Source organism: Spinacia oleracea, chromosome 4 (genome assembly GCF_020520425.1).
Source record: "Spinacia oleracea cultivar Varoflay chromosome 4, BTI_SOV_V1, whole genome shotgun sequence".
Lineage (NCBI taxonomy): Eukaryota > Viridiplantae > Streptophyta > Magnoliopsida > Caryophyllales > Amaranthaceae > Spinacia > Spinacia oleracea.
Window position 1 is genome coordinate 133,672,125 of NC_079490.1, and position 23,610 is coordinate 133,695,734.

The following is a 23,610-nucleotide window of genomic DNA, read 5'->3' on the forward strand; positions in this document are numbered from 1 at the left end:
TAAATATTGTTCGTATCGGAAATAGATTCCGGAAATGGAAATTTAATCGGAAGCGTATCGTACGAATTAGCATCGGACGAGGCTTGCCGGACGAAGGCCCAGCACGAAGCCGGGGCCATCGCCCAGCAAGCATGCGCGCCACAAGCCCAGCCAAGGCAGCGCCCAGGCCTACCGCAAGGCAGGCCCAGCGCGCGCCAAGGGCCACGGCTGCGTGGGCCGTGCTGCGCGGGCTGCTGCTCGCACGCGCATGGGCAGCCCTTGTGGCTGCCGTGTGTGTGTGAGTTTGTGCTCATGCGTGATTCCTGAATCTACAAGAGTCAGTGTATGATTAAATTTCTATTCCTAATTGGATAAATTAATTAAATAGAATTCATGTAGGATTCTAATTCCAATTAATTCGCATCCTACTAGGATTACGATTCCTTTTCCATAACTCTATAAATAAAGGCCTAGGGGTCATAATTTATACACAAGTTTCAAAGTATTCAAAAGTGAGTTTTTTGAGAGAAAATTAAAACACATCTTGCTCATAAAAGTGCCGAATTTTCTAGTACCTTAAGGGCGATTCTAGTTGGTCAATCTTAAGGCGGATCCGGACGTGCTGTGGACTATCTACGGAGGGACGACACTTGGAGTCCTAAAAAGACTTGTTCTTGTTCGGTTCGGGCGCAGCTAGGGAAGGCACGCAACAAAGAGTATGCATCTAATTATGCTATATGATTATGTGTAAATAATATGTTTCCTGGGTTAATGGTTGTTTCCGCATGATCTATGTAAATGTCATATGTATCATAACCTAACAAGATGTTCTAGGATTAAGTCGACAAACTGTGCTTAGTTCTTCAATGATTTTAGGATCTTGGAATCATTTTATTCACACCTGCCGGAACAATAAAATCGAATAAAATGCTAATAACTTGTTTGAATTGCATGGTTGCTTTAATTTCAAGTTATTATTCATGATAAATGTTTAGACTTTGCATACTTCAATGTATGTTTTAATTATTGTTTATAATTAAATATCTTGCACTGCAATAAATCCTTTTAGAAAGGTAACAGTAAATTTCCTCGATTGGTAGTGAATCCAAGAACGATTCACGGAAATGAGAGAAAGTGAGCAATTTAAAATGTACGTTTCTTATAACGACTTTTATGGTTGTTTTCGAATATCAAAATCGAATGGCAAACCAATTGGTGCTTGTGAATTCAAAATACAATGTAGTTTTGAGATCATAAAGCATTGAGTTTAATACGCTCAGCTTTACCAATGGTTAACAACCTAATATCTTTGTCCATTTAGTTCTCGAATGAGTCTAGTCCCTAGACATTCGAATAGATCGATGCTTAGAGAACTTTAGAAGCTTCTGGTAAGATCATCTAGTTGAAACAGAATATTCAACATAAATTAAAATGGTAAAGAACCTTGTTGGTGACATTGGACATGTCTAACAAAGTATAAAAGTCAACACTAAAGAATTCAATTCTTAAGACTATAAGAAAGGGTACAAGAAATAGGAAAACGAGGAACAAATGAAAGGAATTTACGATTCCGTTTCTACCTATAAATTTATGTTTAAAGAGAAGTGACCTAGCAATCAAACTTCCTTGGTATCATATACCGCTTGAGGTTCTTACTTCGGTAATAACTCAAATAATGGAAGCTAGGATACACTAATGACCTACAAGTGGGAAATGAAGCATGGCAATGCTACATTAGTTGTAGGGTCATCTAGTTTGTTTTAAGTCCTTTCAAAGGCTGGAACTTAATGGCTATTTTGTTCCATAATCAGCATACCTAAATTTCTGCTTCAAACACAGAAAGACTCACATTCAGAAGAACAAAAACAATGCTTGTTTGTTTGTTTATTTGAATGAAATGGTCAATTACAGGTTGAGTCAATATGCTTGATTAAAACAAACAACTCTTTAAAGAACTTTACTAGGTTCAAATCAACCCCTTGATTTGAGTTCCACTAATCTTTGGCATTGTTGCTTAGACCATATCAACAAGTTAACATTCATAAGCTCTATTTTAATGGACTTTTGAAAGTTGATTGATTTCTAGATCATTTTAAGACAACCAGTCTTACTTGTTGAAAGTAACAAAGAATATGAACTATTGTTAGAACGCCTAGACGATAGAGTTCAAAGCTAAAGAAAGGTTTTATAACTTTATTATTTCACATGGATTTGAGTGAATATAGGTTTATTTACTCAAATGTGATATAAGTTGAATCTGTTTGGCTAGTTCAAAGATTCAGAAGTATAAAATCCACTCGGCAAGAAATCATAAAGATCTAGGTTAGATCATGTTGATGATTACTTGAGACCAAATATGATCATCAATGATTGTGTGTTGTAATTTCACAATCTAGCTCCATAAGATATGGCATATCTACGTTGGAGTGATCGAAGTCAATTAGTACTTGATTCGATCAATGATGGATCATAAAGACTTTTCCTATAATTTCTAAAACAAAATGCTCAACTACCACCAAACTAAACCAAATTCGTCAAAGCTATTGAAAAGTAATTTCAGGATATCTTTTCAATTATATATATCTAAAGAGTTGCTAAACTCAGTGGGAGCTTAGTGTTTGTTATTCAACAAACTAAGGCCCAAGTCTAGATATATGTTTCATTGTGATTTATTCAAATGAGACACAAGGGTATTGTTTCTACCACGAATTTTTGAGAACATAATGTTTGTTTGCTCGAAATAATGTCCTTTTGGAGATTCGTTTCCAAAATGACAAGTGGGAGAAAATAGACCTCGAAAGTCTTCGAGGCGAACAACAAACATAAACGGACATTCCGGAGGCTTTTCGAAGTGCTTCAGAAAATCCGAACTAATTCTTTAAGAACTTTAGAAGTGGTTTTAAAGAATAGACATCTCTTAGAAGACTTTACAAGTGCTTCAAGGAGAATAGAATATTCAAAGGACTCTCAAAGTGCCTGTTGATATTCTATTGTTTGATGTTCTATACCCAAGTAGGCATAGAATTCAAGTCACTGAAACTATGAGATTCTTCTATTAGATAGTGAAGAAACATAGAGATCAGGTCAATGAAACTATGAGATTCTTCTATTAAATAGTGAAGAAACCTACAACTTGCAGTCAAACTATTATCATATAGATTAATGAGTTTGTGACTTGTAAGAAAGCTATGACGAAACTCAGATTCCCTAAAATGGTTAGAGGCCATATATAGACTCAAAGTTGTTAAATGGTTAGAGGCCATAAAACATACTCAATGTTTTGATGACAAAATTGAAATTTTGTTGATTTGCAAGAATAGTTTCACACCTATTGGTTGCAAGTTTGTTTTAAGGATAAAAACCATCAAACATGGAATTGTGTTCACACACAAAGCTAGATTAGTTGCTAAAGGTTACAAGCAAATTCATGGTGTAAATTGTGTTGAAACCTCATGCATAATCGTAATGCTCAAGTCTATAATTCAAGCAATGATTGCATATTGGTACATATAGCAATTGGATGACAAAACGTATTCCTCAATCAAATGTTGGAATAAACTATGTACATGGTATGTCATAGGATTTGTGGATCCAAAAAGAGAAAGCTAGCTTATAAAATCTAAGTACAGATTTAAGCAAGCAATTGGGAATTAGAACTGTATTTTAGTGAAGCTAATAAGTATTTTAGTTTCATAAAATATACATGATTCTTATAGATATATAAGAAGTTTAGTGGGAGTACATAAAACTTAATTGGTCCTATGTGTATCACACACATATCTCTCTATTGTGAAATAACATTCAAATGCTAATGACTTAGATTTGAAATTATTCATCAATGATGGACCATGGCGAAACTTAGTACATACTGGGTATTAAGATCTATTTACAAAGATCTTATGATATTGTTTTGGATTAAGTAATGGCATTTACTAAATCAAACACGAAAGACTCCTTTGGAGATATTCGACCCATGTGAATAAATCTAAGTAAAGGATGTTTGAACTATGTATAAGCATTTACTAAGTTAAACATCAAAGAGCCTAAATGAGATTCTTAACCTATATTATATGTCAAAGAATTTAGCTGGATTCAGTATCTGCTGAAATTGAATAAGCTAAAGTTACATGAATAGAATTCAATTAGGAATTATTCTGCAAAAGAATTTATCATGTATGATATAATATGAGGATCGCCAAAAACGTATCGTATGACTTTAGGCATGACGAACATATACCAATCTCTATTGATCTAAGTGAAGATCAACTAGATTGAGATCAAGAATACTTATGGTACTTGAAAAGGTACATAGGAATAGTTCTTGATTCAAGGAAATAAAGATACGCTAAATATTGATGCTACACGCATAAACACTGGCAAAGGATCAAGCAAGACCCTTTGGAGTTAACCATTGATAAAGACGAGCTATAGAGCATCGTGTTTTGAAATGGCAACATGGATTGGAGACCATGAGTTGTTGCGTGGGAAATTAAAATATTAATTTCTATGTTCTAAGATATAGTTGGAGAGTCTACCACATATCTATGAACTGCTTGGATAGGTAAATCCAAACAAAGCATCACTAGCAACCTATACAGTTGAAGTAAAAGTAATTATTGCCTAAGAAGCAATAAAACAGGGTTGTTTAAAGTTCTTCACTGAACTTGGGTAGATCACCTATCTGCTGGCTTGATGGTTCTTCATTGAAAAATGCGTGGAACCACTCTTGAAGCAAGAAAAACGTCTGCTAACTTAATGGTTCTTCATTGCAAAATGCGTAGAACCACTAATGTAGTAAGAAAGACTAGATCACATAATAAACAAACTCGAAAAGATCTTATCATCATATCTCGAAGAACATTCGATGAAAAGGATATTAAGATTGGCAAAGCATGATAACTAAACCTATGCAACAAGTGAGAAGCAACACTCACATTGTCGCACTGGAAATTAAGCATAGCTTTGAATTCCATGAATTGTTTTAGAAAATGGGTTTGAGGCCCATGGTTGTAAAACATTGGGGTTGAACATTTATCATATATGAAATGTATTTTCATATTCCATTTAATCTTGGTTTAGTATTAAATGATGAGTCCCTTCAAATTTGACGATATATTCAAGATAGACTGTCAGGACCAGTCCTGTGACTAAGAAATGTCTATCAAGTGAACTTGAATGTCAAAGGTTGAAAATGGTCCCTAATCGGAGTTTTCTATAAAATTGGACGCATAGAAAACGTTAGACGATTAGAGTGCAAGATGACTAGTAGTTCTGTTTCTTGAACTATGTGGACATGGCAATGTCATAATCATTTGCATAGATACTTACTTTGGGAAGACTAGTATCGGACAAGACCTATGAAACTTTACTGTAAGAGATGAAAGTCTGTCATAAGTAAATTTCATTAAATTATTAGACACTAAATCCTCAATACCTGAGTGATTTGAGATTACTTGTTTGAGAACTGGTTGCTTTGACGTTGACCAACCGTCGCACCGTAAAAGGAGGCTATAAAGGCAACGCTCAGGTAATCACCTATCAAACGGAGTCTAATCTCAAGATCGCAAGATTGGGATTGTCCTCCCATAAATCGGGATGAGATGCTTAAAAGTTGTACAAGGCCACTCGGAGAGCTAGAAACTGTGAAATGCATGGCCGTGCTCGGATGAATCATAGGCTATGATTATCTGTTTATTTGATCAGTTGAACTCTGAAACCGAGGAACACCTCTGGACATAATAAGGATGACAACTCTTACCTTATGTTCAAGAGCAAGCATCGAGCGACAAAGGAATTAGGAAATGCACACTTGTCCCTAAGGACAAGTGGGAGACTGAAGGAAATAATGCCCTTGGTCCAAGTATGCATTCTATGTTAAGTCTAATAAATGCGGTTCAGTATTAATTAACAAGTTAATAATTCAGTGAGATCAAGTGAGCTGAATGCCTAGCTAGAGGCCGCTTCAGTTCAAGTGGAATTAATGATATTAATCCACAGCTTACTCTTGACTGAACCCGTAGGGTCACACAAATAGTACGTAAACGGATCAAGTATTTAATGGCATTAAATACTCCATCTATGAATATTCGGAACCGACGGATCTTGGTTTCAGTGGGAGCTAAGATCGTCACAGGCAAGAAATGAATACTCCGGAAACGATGATATTGCCGGAAACGGAAATATGGATCGTATCGGAAATATGAATATTATCCAAGTCGTAGATGTTGCCGGAAACGGAAACATGGTACGTATCGGAAAATATTATTGGAAATGGAAATATTACCAGAATCGGAAATATTACCGGAAACGGAAATATTGTCAGAATCGGAAATATTGCCGGAATCGGAAAATAATTCCGGAAACGGAAATATTAAATATTTGTTCGAAACGGAAATTAATTCCGGAATCGGAAATATTAAATATTGTTCGTATCGGAAATAGATTCCGGAAATGGAAATTTAATCGGAAGCGTATCGTACGAATTAGCATCGGACGAGGCTTGCCGGACGAAGGCCCAGCACGAAGCCGGGGCCATCGCCCAGCAAGCATGCGCGCCACAAGCCCAGCCAAGGCAGCGGCCAGGCCTACCGCAAGGCAGGCCCAGCGCGCGCCAAGGGCCACGGCTGCGTGGGCCGTGCTGCGCGGGCTGCTGCTCGCACGCGCATGGGCAGCCCTTGTGGCTGCCGTGTGTGTGTGAGTTTGTGCTCATGCGTGATTCCTGAATCTACAAGAGTCAGTGTATGATTAAATTTCTATTCCTAATTGGATAAATTAATTAAATAGAATTCATGTAGGATTCTAATTCCAATTAATTCGCATCCTACTAGGATTACGATTCCTTTTCCATAACTCTATAAATAAAGGCCTAGGGGTCATAATTTATACACAAGTTTCAAAGTATTCAAAAGTGAGTTTTTTGAGAGAAAATTAAAACACACATCTTGCTCAAAAGTGCCGAAATTTTCTAGTACCTTAAGGGCGATTCTAGTTGGTCAATCTTAAGGCGGATCCGGACGTACTGTGGACTATCTACGGAGGGACGACACTTGGAGTCCTAAAAGACTTGTTCTTGTTCGGTTCGGGCGCAGCTAGGGAGGGCACGCAACAAAGAGTATGCATCTAAATTATGCTATATGATTATGTGTAAATAATATGTTGTCCTGGGTTAATGGTTGTTTCCGCATGATCTATGTAGTGTCATATGTATCATAACCTAACACGGGTGTACGTTGAGCGATCCCCACCACCAGGGATCACAAGGGAACCTACGGCCTTCGTGGTCAAAAATAATTGCACTCCCTTTATGTCACGATAACCGGGTTTTGTGTGAATGGCGACTCCTATATTACTAGTCAATTGGGTGTAAACTCACAGGAAATCCAATTACACTTGATTTGACAAAAAAGAAGCGTCACACCCACGAGGGACGAGGTCACGCATTAGCCTCGTGCTTTTTCGACCCCCTCACAACCCCCCACCCCCACCCACCCCACCCACCCACCACCCCCCAACTTTCAGCTTTTCCCACAAAATGAAAAGATTTGGTGATGTGTTAGCACCACTTACCTTCTAGGGTATAAGGGCGCTACTTACCCCCGGGGTACGTGTATCAGCTCCCTGGAAACTTGGAGCTGTGTAACCTCTACTAGCTTCAGCCAATCCAATACTTGATAAAGCCGTGTAAATGCTATGGTTCGCGTTAGAGGGAAAAGTAGACGATTGAACTTAAATGTAATCAATCAAATGGATCATAGAACTGTTGAGTTGTGGCCTTGATGATATCAGATCAGAGAATTGAAGTGCATGAACTTCTGAGCTTTTCCGACTTAATCTTCGAGATTAACGGAAAGAGTATATCAAGTGACATTTTGGTAAATAAAAGACATATCACCTACCAACTCCGCCTTCCTCACCTTCAACAACGACTCCCTTCCGCGGAGTTCCGCCCCATCTTCAACTGCACCTTCTCCCACTCTCTCCCTCGTCCACATCTATTACGCTACAACATCCTCGTTCTCGTCGGTGCTAGTCCCCGACGTCAGTTCCGACATTCGATGTTGCTGCATCGGTGAACTCGGCTCCATTGTCCTCTTCAATAACCGCAAGCTGCAGCCAATCCAAACCACGAGGAAGATCCCCCACAACACCACGCTAGCACGCTAGTAGCAACCGGTAACCTAGTTGTCCCCTCTACCTCCGTCCATGTCTGATTGCATCCAATTTTGAATTAGATATAGTCACCATACAAAAATATACAGTCAAATAATAACTTTACAAAACTATACAGCTAAAACTTTTACATTAAATAACTTCACCTTTTTTTTCAAATATGCCCCTTGACTTGTTCTTGTAAATCAAAGAGAAACTCGAAATTTCTCTGAACTTCTACCCTTTTTCATTCTTGGTGCACAAAATCATAAGGGGTTAAGTACTTGGACTCTCTTGGTTTCAGGTTTTTATTAGCAGAGGCGAGCCCACGAATGATGCTAGCGAAGATCACTTGAAAAAGCAAAGACCACCAACCACCAAAGATGAATGTGAAATTCTCGCATGTCACTCAGTGACTCGGTGTAGGTACAAACTAAAATTAAAGGTTACCCAGAGGCTTTCCTTTCGTTTCAACACCATTCCAAAGTTTTAACCCATTAATATTTCAGATTCATCACCTTAACTTTCAACCATTCAATTAATTTGGTGTAAAAAAACAGAGCATAGAAAACACTTGAGAACAAACACCACAAACTTTGAAACAAACTTTGTCTTAAGAACCCATGACAGGTAAGCCAAAAGTCAAGAACCAGAACAAGAAATCTCAGTTCAACAATACCAAACCACACCAATAGTTTCTCAAATCCCAAAACATGAAATTCAAAATCAGTTCTAGATCAAGTTTCAGTAATGTGGCTCAATGCCTTTAAGAGAGATTGTCATTCAATGACAACGAAGCAAGCTGATCAGCAGGGTTGCTAGGTGGTTGTTGTTGCTGCTGAGCGACATTTCTCAAGACTTCCATTGCCTCAGCAACCTTGGCCTTCAGAGCGTCCGGAGACTCCAACAGATGCAGAACTTCTGTCTGGTCCATCTCTAGCAGCATCCCAGTTACCTTTGCCGCCATTTCTGGCTCCAGCTGCTCCACCAATGGATACAGGTTCTCTCCCAACAGCTAAAATTGCATAAAATCAAAGTTAAATTAAAAACAATATGCTGTGTAACTCAAATTTTTTTACTACGGTCAACATTAGCTCAAATTTTCTTGACAATCAACAAGGGAAACTAAATTAAAAGTTGGGTACTTCTTAACATCTTACTTTTTTTATGCAAGTTGGGAACTTTAATTAAATTTAAAGAGCTTCACTTCATACTTTGACCACTAACATCTTTCAAATGTAATAAAGGTGTGTTCTATTCACCTGATTACTCCCTCCGTATTTTTTTAGGAGTCACACTTATCATTTCCCATCGTATTTTATTAGAAGTCACATTTCCATTTCTAGTAACTTTTCTACCTCACCTTCTAATTATTTAATATATCTAATTTCCTTTAAGGGCCACCACTACAATAAACTCACTCTCTACTTTGATTAAAATACTTTTCCCATCATCTTTTTTCTATTTGTTCATTACTCCCTACCCTTTGTTTTATTATTTTTTATTAGATTCAACTCCCCTTCCTTAATACATGTGCCGGTCAACATGTGACTCCTATTAAAATACGGAAGGAGTATCACTTATTTTCAACAATCTTATTTGAACTTACCTAAACTTAAAAAAGTTTATTTTAGTTATAAATTGTAATGGGTAGGTAATCCTTATTTTTCCTAAACTTACCTGATCTTCTTCTTCCAATCTTATTTTTCCAATGGAAATAAAGTGAACAAAACAAAGCCTAAAACTTACTCCGTTTAAGTTGCAACATTTGGAATTTTGCACAATTCACATACTTTCCTTTTGATCACCTTTGGTGATTTATACATTTTCACAATATCAACTTTTTATAATTTTAGTTAAATACTAATTATACGTTGCAACGTTAAAGTCAAAACGTTTCAACTAAAAGTGAAAGAAGGAAGTACTATAATAGTTAAATGTGTTCCTAAAAATCAAGGAGTACTTTTACGGATTCAGAGATTTTATCAACATACATAGTAATAGAGGAACTTTAACAGCTAAATTCTATCTTGAAACCATGGCTGCCTTATTATGATGTAAATTAACTAGGGTATTATAAGTAGCAGAAAACTTACAAGCCTCTGATGCTCCGGAGTAGCATTAGCAAGCAGGGTAGCCAGTGCGCCGACAGGAACAGTTGGAGACATTGCAGCATCCCGCATTTGCACGCCACCCATATCGAATTGAACGCCAGGAAGCACTCCTCCAGTGACACCTGGGATGGGAGAATCTGGCAGTGCACGTGCAGGTGGATAGCGATAACGTCCCCTTGGCATCATCTAGAAATAAAAAAAACAAGATCATATTAGGACTCGGGATTAAAGCATCCTTGAAGAGAACAATTAGAAAAGCGGTAGACAGGTAGATGAGGACCAAGAAAGAGGAAGGGAAGTAAAAATATAAGGAGATAACACACTGAATGCAATTTAAAATTAAAAACGACCTGCTGCTGCATCATAATAGGCTGCTGGGACTGCTGGACTGGATTCCCGCCTCCACGCCTGCCACCAGGGCGTGGCCCCTGCTGCCCTTGCTGGACCATTGGCATAAAGAAATTTGGCACCGGAGCACCACCTCTCATACCAGGCATGAGTTGGTGTTGGTATCCAAATGCGGGCTATGTAGCAACAAACATTGATTACAAAATTCATTAGAGAAAAGAATCCGTGAATTAAAAAAAGTTCATGCACTAAAAAGCTTATACAAACCTAGATCTTTTTAATTGTCCTTAAGTCTTTATTTCGAAGATCCTGAAGCAAAGAAAGCTTCGTTTATAACAAACAAGGCCTAGAACTTAGAACAAACTATGCAACACAGGATATTACATGAGACATGCTATGCCATCACCCACCGCCTTCAAAAAAGTTTCAGCCTAGGACTGTAATTGAGAAGTATGCAATTTCTACTTATCCAACAGCAAGCTAAGAACTTTGGTTCAAAAGCAGTCTAGCTATAATACGTACACGCATACCAGAGGTGAGCACCCAAGTACTGAACCCTGTTCGTACATTCTTCCATAAAAATCAGCATATATTTGCTCATTGGAAAAAAATAATGAGCATAAACTGTGTTCCTTTGAGGAAACAAGGGGGAAATTCACCTAATGTACGCCACACAATGAATCTAGGAAAGAGCAGTATGAGATGTGTTTGGCTGGACGCATACCCAAGGTTATGGAAGAATTTGCACAAAGAGGAGAGAAACCAACAGAACTATGGTTCTATTCTATCTAAAGATGAAAATAATTCATTCCAAAAGAATTTCCATTACAACAAGGAGACTACAACATCGTCAAGAAGAAGTATAACAGCTCCAGTTGCACATCATTTTATTGCAAAAACCGTGATGAAAGAAGGATTACCTAAAGAATCACAACAAGATGTTGCACTTCACGTTTAATCATAGACAACAAACAAATCTGAATCAGAATTCAGAATCATTCGGACCGTAATTTTGCGGGTCTTTTTTGTAGTACAACACAGTACAGAAATCCAAGATAAACAACACTTCTAAAGGGTACCTTCTAGTGAGAAAAGGGCAAAAAGTAGAGAAGCTTTCAGTAATTAGCAAAATGGCGATGGCTGGAAACTCACCCCGCCCCAACTCGGAGGCCTTAGCTTGAGAAAATGTTAAACAACCCTGCCTTTCTAAGTAATTTAACCTTGGGAGTTAGGACAATTTCTTTATATATCTTAAAGAGTCGGGAACATATACATAGATTTACTTCAACTTCGGAATATCCAATGCCACAAAGGACATTAAAAAAATATACATTGCTTCAGAGAAAATACGTCAAAAAATATAAACACACCCACCCCAGGGCCACTAATGGCGAAAAATGGCTAGATATTTGAACATAAAAGTCACGATTTATATGACAAAATCATTGATACTTCATATCTAACTGGAACTCCGCATTATATGGTCCATGAAAAACAGCTAACCCAGATTGCAAAGACGATAAGTTAGCAGATCACCTGAGGTGGAAGCATTGCAGGTGGTGCTTGCCCGTAATATATCTGCTGCCCAAGCCCAGGACCACCAGGAGGATAAATTGGCATTCTAGGACCAACAGATGGTGGCATTGCAACAGGGCGCATTTGAGAAAATTGGGCCTGTAAAAACCAATGTTGAGTCAGCACCAAGATGAATACTCCCTCCGTCCCAGATTAGTTGTTACACTTTCCTTTTTCGTCCGTCCCAGATTAGTGGTTACACTTCTAAATTAGGAATGACCCCACAATTATTATATCGTCTCTCTCTTCCCACTATATTTTTTTGTCCCCACACCATCTCATTCAATTAAAAAAAAATACCCCACTAACTCCCATCACATCTACTTTTTCAATAAAATAACAATTGAAAATCAAACAACCACTTATCACCTAAAACTTTGTGCAAAGGTAAGTGTAACAACTAATCTGGGACGGAGGGAGTAATTGAATAACCTTCTCACAACCTAAAATTTGACTCTGCATGTCTATATTCATAAAAAAAAAACGGGGGGAAAGAGTGGACTAGCATTCTCTTCCAAATCTTTCCAAAGTTGAGGATGATGTGGGCTAGCCATTATCCTCATCCTGATCCTTACAATTCATTCCAAGTCAGAGGGGGGAAATTTAGATCCTTGTGACACTCTTCCCTTTACCCATCTATCATCTCTTCCTTCCCTTCCAAGGTTAAATATAAAATGCAGAGAAGCATATTCTTCAGTCTGAGGAAACTGACTGTGATGTTGCACATTACACATTATCAATCCTTAAAAAGTTGGTTGAAAGCAAACAAACCCATAGACAAATACCTGCAGCCTTGCCCTTCTGTCTTCTTTACGTTGTGCAAGGGCAACATAAAGAGGTTTGCTAACAATCATCTTGCCATTCATCTCCATTAGCTGGCAAAAATAACACCAGCAGTGAATAGACTGTTACACGAATATTTCCATCAGATAAAACACCAATTGACTTACAGCTTGAGATGCCTCTTCAGCCGTCGAAAATGCAACAAAGCCTGATCCCTTGCTTACACCACTAGGGTCTCGCATTATCTGCAAAATTATATACAAGTCACGAAATGACCTTAGAAGAACACATTAAATTAACAGCAAGCCAACAGCCCAACTTTAACATACACATGAAGTACATAACAACATATCTGAAGTGATGAAGTATACAAGCCATGAATACAAATGACTGACCTTGCATGAAGTAATTTCACCATATGGAGAAAATATTTCTTTGAGTTTGTCATCATCAACGGTATCATCTAAATTTTTGATGTAGAGGTTTTTTCCCTGGTATTGGTCAACCACCTCTTTTACACTCTGCTCAAATTGATTTTTTAGCTCGGCTTCCCTTTCTGCCTTTTTTTGGGCTTTACCAACATACCACTCTTTACCATCAACCATCTTCCCATTTAGAGCTTCCACGGCAATGGCAGCTTCATCAGCATTTTCAAAGTTAACGAACCCAAAGCATTTTGACTTTCCATCTGCATCACGCATCACAACAGCACTCGTAATTTTCCCGTATTGGCTAAAAATCTTGTTCATATCATCATCTGATGTTGCCTCGGCAATATTCTTCACATAAACGTTGGTGAACTTAGTTTTGTCAATGGCATTTTCTCTTTCTTGCCTACGCTGAAAAGGCCCCACGTAGACTTGCTTGTCATTCAACAGCATGCCATTCAGCTTCTCTATTGCCTGTTGAGCAGACTCATCAGTCTCATACTGCACAAAACCATGTCCCTTTGACTGCCCAGATGAATCAGTAGCAATCTTGCAAGACAGGATTTTCCCAAAAGCAGAGAAGGTATCAGACAATGCTTTGTTGTCAATGGCCTTATCCAAATTCTGTGAAAGCGGAAAACAAAGATAAGACGAAAAAGCGATATGAGAAGAGCTGGAGAAACAAATGACTATGAAAAAGGCACCTTGTATAATATACAGGAAACATTACCTTGATGAAGATGTTTCCAGCTCCACTCTTACGGACACTAGGATCACGATGAGAGTACATTATCCTGATAGGCCTGTTGTTGAGAGGAGTGAAGTTCAGGACATCTATCGCTCTGGCAGCTGATCAAGAATATGCAAAAAACAAGTTATACATTTTTCATCGAAAAGACCGATATGCTCTATCCTTTAAGCAAGAAATTCAACAACTTAGTCAATTTTCCTATCCTGACAATCCCTATCTAATAAAAGTTAAGTGTTTCAAGGTCAAAACATACAAAAGATATTAAAAACCTCAACGGCTATCGCCTAACCCTGTCTAGAAAGAGATAATTTCACGAGACTGCTAGAATATATTACAGCATAACACTATCCTGAGTGACTGGCTCCAAACCTCAACCATGGTAGTTCAACTAGATATACCGGAATAAGACATCAGTACATAAAAACTTGCAGAGTTCGAAAAACACTGAAACACACAGTGAACACAATAAAAATATAAGCTTTCAAAATAAAAGCATCTACACAATAAAATATAGATCTCTTCAAAAAAAAAAAAACTTCAAGCTTCTTCAAATCCTAGACAGGCCTTCATTTCCTGTTTTTAACATTCAATGGAAAAACCCTAAAAGAGGGAGAAGACTTATTTCTTCCAATTACTAAAATTTTACCTAATAAGTTGTACAGAGTAAAAAAGAAAATCACTTCTCACATCAATATAGTAGATAGCTACACCTGAGACTTGAACTTGGTGACAAAGCAAATCGCTTTGGATGTCACTTCATGTCATTTGTATTGTTTCCTAAGACTCTTGAGATACTATTCAAAGACTTCTATCATTACTAGGATACGTTGACAGAAAATTAGCAAATATATGTGATTTGAGCAAAGCTAAAAATCTATATCATGAAACACAATGCTCCCCTTCACTTCCCCTGATATCTGCTCCTTCACTCCTGATTGCCCCCAGCAAGGTTGATCACTGCCATTTGTACGACACTAACAGTTTCTTAATCCATTCTATCGCCCCCAACAGCACCGAAGTAACAAGCCTACCACAATCCAGCCTCTTAAGATTAAAAATAATAATATTTTCTGTCAATCGATTCCACACCATTCCATTAACAAATTTCACACCATTAATCTTTACTATCTATTCCAATCAACTGACTAACTTTCCACAATTCTCGTGTATACCAACAAACCAGCCCCTAGTCACCTATTCCTAAAATTTCCAATTCATAAACTCACCACAATCCTACCTCCAAAAAATAAAATTTCAGTCAACACCTTCAAGATTGTTCAAGGTTAATGCCAGGCGTTTGCCACCGAACTAAAAAGAATGAATATTTCGATTCGACCACATAACAAGTCAATCACAGTAAATGCGGTCTAGCGATTTTCTATCCAACTAACAGCTCAAAATGCAATCCTTTCCCTAACATTAACCTTCAGATCAGACCATTTCCAAAATGACATGCACTAATTCAAAAAGTCAAAAGGAAAACCTAACTCATCATCAACTACACAAACACCAATCAATCGGAATTCCTCACAAAACTAAAAAACTCATCGAAGGTAGACAAAAATTACTATTTAAATCACACAAAAAAACAATCAAAAAAGCAAAATCATCGTAAAAAACAGGAAAAAAAACCCTAGAAAACATACTAACCATCTTGTGGGCTGGCATAATTGACATAACCATAACCAAGTGATCGACGAGTTGCCAAATCCCTGCAAACCCTAACCGAAACCACCTGACCCAGTTGATTAAACACATCATACAGCTGTGAGTCACTCACATTCACATCCAAATCACCCACATACAACGAAGTCGTTACAAACTGTCCTGCCGCAGCGGCTGTAGCAGGAGCCCCACCTGGGGCGGCGGAAGAAGCCGCCGGAGCACCACCATTTGCTTGTACCTGAACTTGAGCCATTTTTTCTCACTCCTAAAAACCCTAAACCTAAAATTCAGGAGAGAAGAAAAAAATAAATAAAGGGTTTTTTTTGTTTTAAAAAATTTTCGAATTTTTTTCGGTTTTTTTATAAACCCACTTCCCTCTCCTCTGATTATTCGGCAATAAATCAAACACAAAAATACAGAAGGCTTTTTCTCTTTTTTTATGCGAATTTTTTTGGGTTTTTCGGAAAATTAAAATTCCTTTTTTTGAGGTTTTTCAGACAGGGAGAGAGATAAAGAGAGGAGAGGGAAGGGTGGAAAAAAAAAGGGTATAAGGGCGGAGGTTCGCCTGAGATAGAGGATCGCGCCGCCGGAAAGGACGGCGGCGGCGACGGACGAGAGAGAAATTGAGAAACTTGAGGAGAGAGAAAGATAGCAACTGGTAGAGAGAGAGAAATTGAAGGGTTTGTTTGTTGCTGAATTAATAGGGAAGAAGGAGATGTTTTGCGCCGTTGGATTAGTTTTAGGGATGGGATTTGAGCCGCTGATTTTAAGGGTACGTGGGGTCTTTTGTTTTCTGACGTGGTCTAAATTTTACTCAGCCAAACAGGATTAGCTGACTTCAGACTAATTAAAGGAGGTAATTTTTTTATTTTTTTATTTTTTATTTTTTATTTACTCCGCATGTATTTATTTTTTGGTGTTAAGCTTTTCGAGTCTTTTGACCGTTGAAGTTTGAGAGTGTTGCTCATTGCTGATTTTACTATGATTGCCCATGTTAAACTCATAGTAGATTAGAAGAGGTTGTGTGTTAAATTCAGAGTAGATTAGGAGAAAACGATTTAGCCTTTCGTTTATTATTATTGATATATATATATTACATGGTTACACAACCCTAACACCACATAAACTCCTAAAACATAAACCTATTAATAATAGGAAACTATACATAACACTAGGAATTTTATATACATTATAATTCCTAATACTCCCCCTCAAGTTGGAGCATGTAGATCACGAATGCTCAACTTGCGCATCAGAAATCCAAATTGTTGTCTTCCAAGCGCTTTAGTTAAAATGTCCGCTAACTTATTACCTGTAGGAACATACGACGTAGACAAATTACCTTTCAAAATTTCATCAAGAACAAAATGGCAGTCAACCTCAATATGCTTAGTACGATCATGAAACACCAGATTTTTAGCAATATGTAGTGCAGACTGACTATCACAGAATAACCGCATAGGCTTGGAATGCATGACACCAAGGGAGGACAACAACGACTTCAACCACTTCAACTCACAAGTGGCTACGGCCATAGAACGGTACTCTGCTTCAGCAGATGAACGAGACACATTAGGTTGTTTCTTTGTTTTCCAGGACACAGGAGAACACCAAAAAAATACCAAATAACCTTTCAACGATCGTCGAGTCAACGGACAAGCTGCCCAATCACTATCACAAAATGTTGTCAAACTCATGGGTGACATGGGACGTAACAAGATTCCCTGCCCTGGAGTACCCTTTAGGTACCGCAGGGCACGAAGGGCTGCATCCCAATGCGGGACTTGCGGACAACTCAAAAATTGGGCGAGAACATGCACAGAATAACTTAACTCAGGACGTGTAACTGACAGGTACACCAGTCGACCAACTAATCGACGATACTTGTCCGCATGCTCAAAAGGGTCACCAGACGCATGCGCAAGACGGTGATTTTGCTCCATAGGTGTGTCAATAGGCTTACAACCTAACATCCCGGCTTCCGTCAAAATATCTAGAGAGTATTTACGTTGACATAAAAAAAATACCTTCAGGGCTACGTGCAACTTCTATGCCCAGAAAATATTTTAATACACCAAGATCTTTTATATAAAAACAGGTGCTCAAATAAGTTTTAAAGCGCTCAATCGCATCATGAGAAGAGCCTGCAATAATCAGATCGTCGACATAAACAAGAACATGCAAAGAAACACCTCCTTGGACATAACTAAACAATGAGTAATCTGCATATGATGATCGAACACCAAAGGCCTTCAAGGCACTTGACAACTTTGCAAACCACTGTCTCGGAGCCTGTTTTAAGCCATACAATGACTTCCGTAGTCTGCACACCTTTCCAGGAGTAGGAGTACTATAACCGGGCGGAAATTGCATATATACCTCCTCTTCCAAATCTCCATGTAGAAAAGCATTATGAACATCCATCTGGTGTAATTCCCAATTCATAGATACTGCAACGGCTAGAAACAAACGAACAGTTCCCATTTTTGCTACAGGCGCAAAAGTCTCATTATAATCAACTCCTTCAACTTGCCTATTACCATAGAAAACCAATCGTCCTTTAAGACGTTCAACTTTCGACTTGTCAGTGTATTTAATTTTATACACCCAACCACTACCAATAGCCTTTTTACCTGGAGGAAGATCTTCCACAGTCCACGTACCACTGCGTTCAAGAGCATCAATCTCCTCCTGCATAGCTTTTCGCCACCCAGGATGCTTAACTGCTTCTTTAAAAGAAGTTGGTTCCTTCCCTTTCGTAATAGCCATCAAAAAACACCTGTGTCCCACAGAAAATTTATCATATTAAACATAACAAGTTATAGGATAAGGAGTACCTGAGTTACACGATTGAGGAGGAGCGACAGATGATAATGAAGAGTCTATATTTTCAGTAAGAACAATATTAGTGACATAACCACGCAATTTAGACGACGGTATTTTTATACGATGTCCACGACCAAGAGCAGTAGTCTCACTAGTATCCGAGGTCTGATGCAAACTCCCCCTCAAATGTAGGGGTGTAGTAATAATTTCTTCATCATTAATACCTGGTGTAGTAATAATTGCTTCATCATTAATATTATTTCCCATAATAATACCACTTGCATTTTTTGAGGGGTTAGAAATGATGGTATTTTCCATATTAATGCCATTTTCCATATTAATACCACTTACATCTGCCATATCACGTGAAGTGTGTTGTTGCTCACAAATTTTGTCACGTAGTGAATCAAACATGCTGCTATCTTGTCGCGACAACCTAAGGGTCTCATCACCTCGCCTTACCGTATCATTGCCCAGCCTTACTACATCAGCGCTTCGACCAGTTACTACAACGCCTCGTATCGCATCAGTAGATCCAGCAGGCCCGCTGGCTGTTCCAGCGGGTAAAGCAGACCCTTCAATACTCATAAACACAGACCCATCCATTGCATCATACGACTCATCGTCCCATGGCGGTGGTGATGCAAAATATTTTTCCCATTGCAATCGGTTATCGTCGGGAAGTGACTCAAGATAAGGAAATTGATCTTCAAAGAATTGTACATCACGACTCACAAAAAATTCATTAGTCTCCAAATCATACAAACGCCAACCTTTCTTCCCAAACGGATAACCAACAAAAATACACTTTCGAGATCGTGAATCAAACTTATCCTTAACTCGAGGTCGATTAGAAACATAACATAGGCATCCAAAAATACGAACACTATCGTACGAGGGAATCTGGCCAAACAAGCACTCATGAGGTGTCTTACCATCTAGAACTGGAGTAGGTGTCCTATTAATGAGATAAACCGCAGTCATAACACACTCACCCCAAAAATACTTAGGCAATTTTGCATGAAACCATAAAGCACGAGCAACATTTAAAATATGACGATGTTTACGCTCCACTCTACCATTTTGCTGGGCCGTGTCGACATAAGATGTTTGATGCAAAATTCCCTTTTTTGCAAGGAAATGTTTTAAGCCTAGAAACTCTTGACCATTATCACTCCGGAGTACCTTTACATTGCGTTGAAACTGGGTTTGTACCATTGCACAAAATTCTTGAATTAATTTTGCAACTTCATATTTACCAACCATAAGAAAGACCCAAGTAGCACGAGAAAAATCGTCAACGATTGTGAGAAAAAATCTTGCATCACAACTTGCAACGATTTTATTCGGACCCCAAATATCACAATGTATTAAATCAAATATTTCAGATGCTTTATTATTGCTTAAAGGAAAAGAGTTTCGGGGTTGCTTCCCCATAAAACAAATATCACAATTGAAAGAATAAGAACCACTACTATGAGTATTACTACGACTATTAGTCACCCCAGGAAAAGAAGAGACTACTTGCATTGAGGGATGACCAAGACGCTTATGCCATAACAAACTTGCATCTGAAACCACTACTTTGTTCGCCTGACGACTTCGAGCACGAACCGGGCGGAAAATATAGACCCCATTAATCTGCTCCCCCGCGCCAATCAGGTAACTCAAACTGCGGTCCTGGATAGTACATAGATTGTTAGTGAACATAACAATAAATGTTTGTTTATCTAATAATTGAGACACAGACAATAAATTGCAAGTAAGAGCAGGAACAAATAGGACATTATCCAAAATTAAATTATCAGACAAAATAATTTTTCCCTCCTTTGTAGCAGTAGTACTTTTTCCATTGAGCAGACCAACAGACGACGAAATATCAAACAATTCTGTAAACAGATCAATATTACCAGACATGTGATTCGAGCATCCTGAGTCAATAATCCACTCAATGGAATTAAACGTACCAAGTTTGTTAGCATCTGACGAAGTAGAAGCCTTGGAACCCTTTAAAGCAGCCATAAGTTCCTACCTTTGAGCATCTGTGATAGTGGGTACACTCCCACGATCTGCCTCGGACACGTGCTCATGGGCACCAACCCTTGTGCCAGCGCCAACATTGGCTGCGAAGCCACCGCGACCTCTACCATTATTCCTACCACCTCGGCCACCTCGGCCACTACGACCAGCTGTGCGACCCCCTCGAGCACCCTCAGGATATCCGTGAAGCTCATAACATGTCTCCTTAATGTGGCCAAATTTTCCACAATGACTACATTCCTTCCTTTCTGTTGTATGACCAGATGCCGTACCATTAGCAGTAAAACCAACCGCCTCAGTACGAGAGACCTCATTGGCCTCAGAGACAACTTGTTTACGTTCATCAGCAATAATCTTAGTGTAAGCAGCATTCATAGTGGGCAGGGGATCACTCATTAACAATGTAGAAACCACAGTACCAAATTTCTTTGAATCAAGACCAATACAAAACTGATGCAACATCTTAGTATCTCGAATTTTAGCGTATTCACTCGCAGCAGAACAAGTACAAGCAGGCAATTTGGAGTAACTAGACAATAAATTTTGATACTTATTTAATTCACCATAATAAGTAGCAACAAGTCTACCCCTTTGTTTACAATCAGAAATAGCATGTTTTATTTCGAGAATACGAGGACCATTACCAAGAGAATATGTATGCTTCAAATCATCCCACAAAATTTTAGCATCATCAGGAAAAGTAATATTAGACCGAACACTAGCATCAAGAGTATTATAAATCCAAGCAACAATAGTAGAATTAACAATACCCCACTGTCGAAAATCAGGAGATTCCTCATCTGGCATAGTAATAGACCCGTCAATGAACCCAAGTTTGCTTTTTGCGCGTAAATTATTACGAAGAGACCTAGACCACTCCTCATAATTGTCCGCCGTAAGCAAAATAGGACTGATTACCAAATGCGTACCTTCACTCGGATGAAAATAATAATCTGTAAATGGCTCATAATGTGCACCACCAGAATTACCCGACTTTTCTCCTTCACCCATTAAAAATTGGTTAGAAAACAAACAAAAGTTTAATTAGGCCAAGAATTGAATTACCAATTTGGGAGACAAACAAAACAGATGCTGTCGAGTGGTTGTACTACGAGACAAAATAAAGTTGACAAATTGAATTTGTCAGGAGGTTGATATTAGTGTTGTTACGGGAAACTCGTAACAATTTGTATCTTTGGCGTTGCAATGATAACGCAAAGCACCAACACGCAGGTGCACTCCTGTGTGATATTGCGCAAACTAACGAATAAGGTACACTCCTTCTCCGATAATAATTTGCGTAGAGATGATCAAGATTAATAACTTGATCGATTAATTGAAGTCTCGAATTCTCTCAATCGATTGTGCGAGAAAAAAATCTTTAGGGTTGTGTTTAGTCAAAGGATCGAAATAATCTCTAATCTTAGAGAGGTTGTGATACCATGTTAAACTCAGAGTAGATTAGGAGAAAACGGCTTAGCCTTTCGTATATTATTATTGACGTATATATATTACATGGTTACACAACCCTAACACCACATAAACTCCTAAAACATAAACCTATTAATAATATGAAACTATACATAACACTAGGAATTCTATATACATTATAATTCCTAATAGTCCACATGGAGAACTGATTTATTTATTTTAGTTACTCCTTCACCCACACAAGATCTATGTCGGCTTGAAGGAAAGAAAACGAGAAAAGAAAAAATCTTTTAAAAAAATTAGACCAATAAAAGAGTGACACGTGACAAGATAACATGCTACGCCGGATTGGTTGCCTGTTACTCTATTAGAACCATTAAAAGAGAATAGGTCCAATAGATTGGATGATTTTAAAAAAATCATATGTGGGATTAATAAAAGAAAATCGATCAAAGTAGAATAAGAATCAATTTTTTAAGTTAAAGGTTGGCATGAATGTTTGACTTGACTTGTGACTATTTTTAGGCTTGATTCATTATAGACCTAGATGATGCCTCAAATTGTTACAAATTTTATTTAAGGAAATAAATTAGAAGAACTAGATTTGAAATGACTTTAATTTTAAGTTTAGTGATGTTAAACGTGATTCCGCTTATTTAAAATACGCGATTAACCAATATCATACATTCATACACCCAACGTGTAACTTTTCTTTTAAACATGTGAAACACACGATTTAATTTCCTTACTAATTTATACGAATTATGAACGTGCACTCTTCTTCCAAATTTTGATAAATTGATAATTAATAACATAATAATAAGGTACTAGTCTGTGCCCGTGCTAGTGCACGAATATCTATAAAAAGTATAAAAAATCTCTTAATTGACGATGTTAACTACAATATGTATTATGTGCCAATACCAAAACGTTCATTGTAATATGCTCAGCAATGTCATACTAATTGCTCAGACTAATGCATCACTTCTATTTTATTAAAACTAACTAAATGGCATGCTCGTAATTTTCCAAACCAAAAAAATATGGAACCCACTATCCACGACTCGTTCACCATTTAGTGATTAGGAATTAGACGAATTAGACAAAATCCTATACAAATGCACACACTTAATGAATTTATTATGTTAGACAACTTGAAAGGATGAGCCCACTAACATAAATTATTTTTAAATTTTATAAAATAGGCTCCATATTGTCGACATGTTTTTTTAATTAATTTGATGCTAATCCAACCCTATTATCTATATAATTAAAAGGGTTTAAACCACAAACTTATTTGAATTCAAAAATGATACCAATGTATGGTGGGTTTTTCTTAGCAAAGTATTGTGGCACGCTATCGAAGTCTTTGATCATCTTCAACATAATCAAGTACCTCCAAGATCTCAGCTTCCTCACCAAATATCAATCTATAATTATCCAAAACATATTTATAACTTGTATCTAGTGGCATTCCAAATTGGCTATAGAATTCTACACTTTTTCTTCTTTCATGACGTAT

The 23,610-nt window shown here is 37.8% G+C and overlaps 1 protein-coding gene across 1 annotated transcript; it reads right to left on the bottom strand.

Annotated features, from left to right (window-relative positions):
• Positions 1-8,722: 8,722 nt before the first annotated feature.
• On the bottom strand, positions 8,723-16,586 carry LOC110790838 (polyadenylate-binding protein 2). The gene is made up of 9 exons (XM_021995603.2): positions 15,777-16,586; positions 14,106-14,224; positions 13,343-13,999; positions 13,115-13,192; positions 12,950-13,039; positions 12,126-12,263; positions 10,592-10,765; positions 10,224-10,427; positions 8,723-9,142 (listed from the first exon to the last, which is right to left on the bottom strand). Exons 1-9 carry the CDS (start codon positions 16,042-16,044, stop codon positions 8,894-8,896), a joined length of 1,977 nt encoding a protein of 658 aa, XP_021851295.1. The 5' UTR covers positions 16,045-16,586; the 3' UTR covers positions 8,723-8,893.
• Between the last annotated feature and the right edge of the window lie 7,024 nt (positions 16,587-23,610).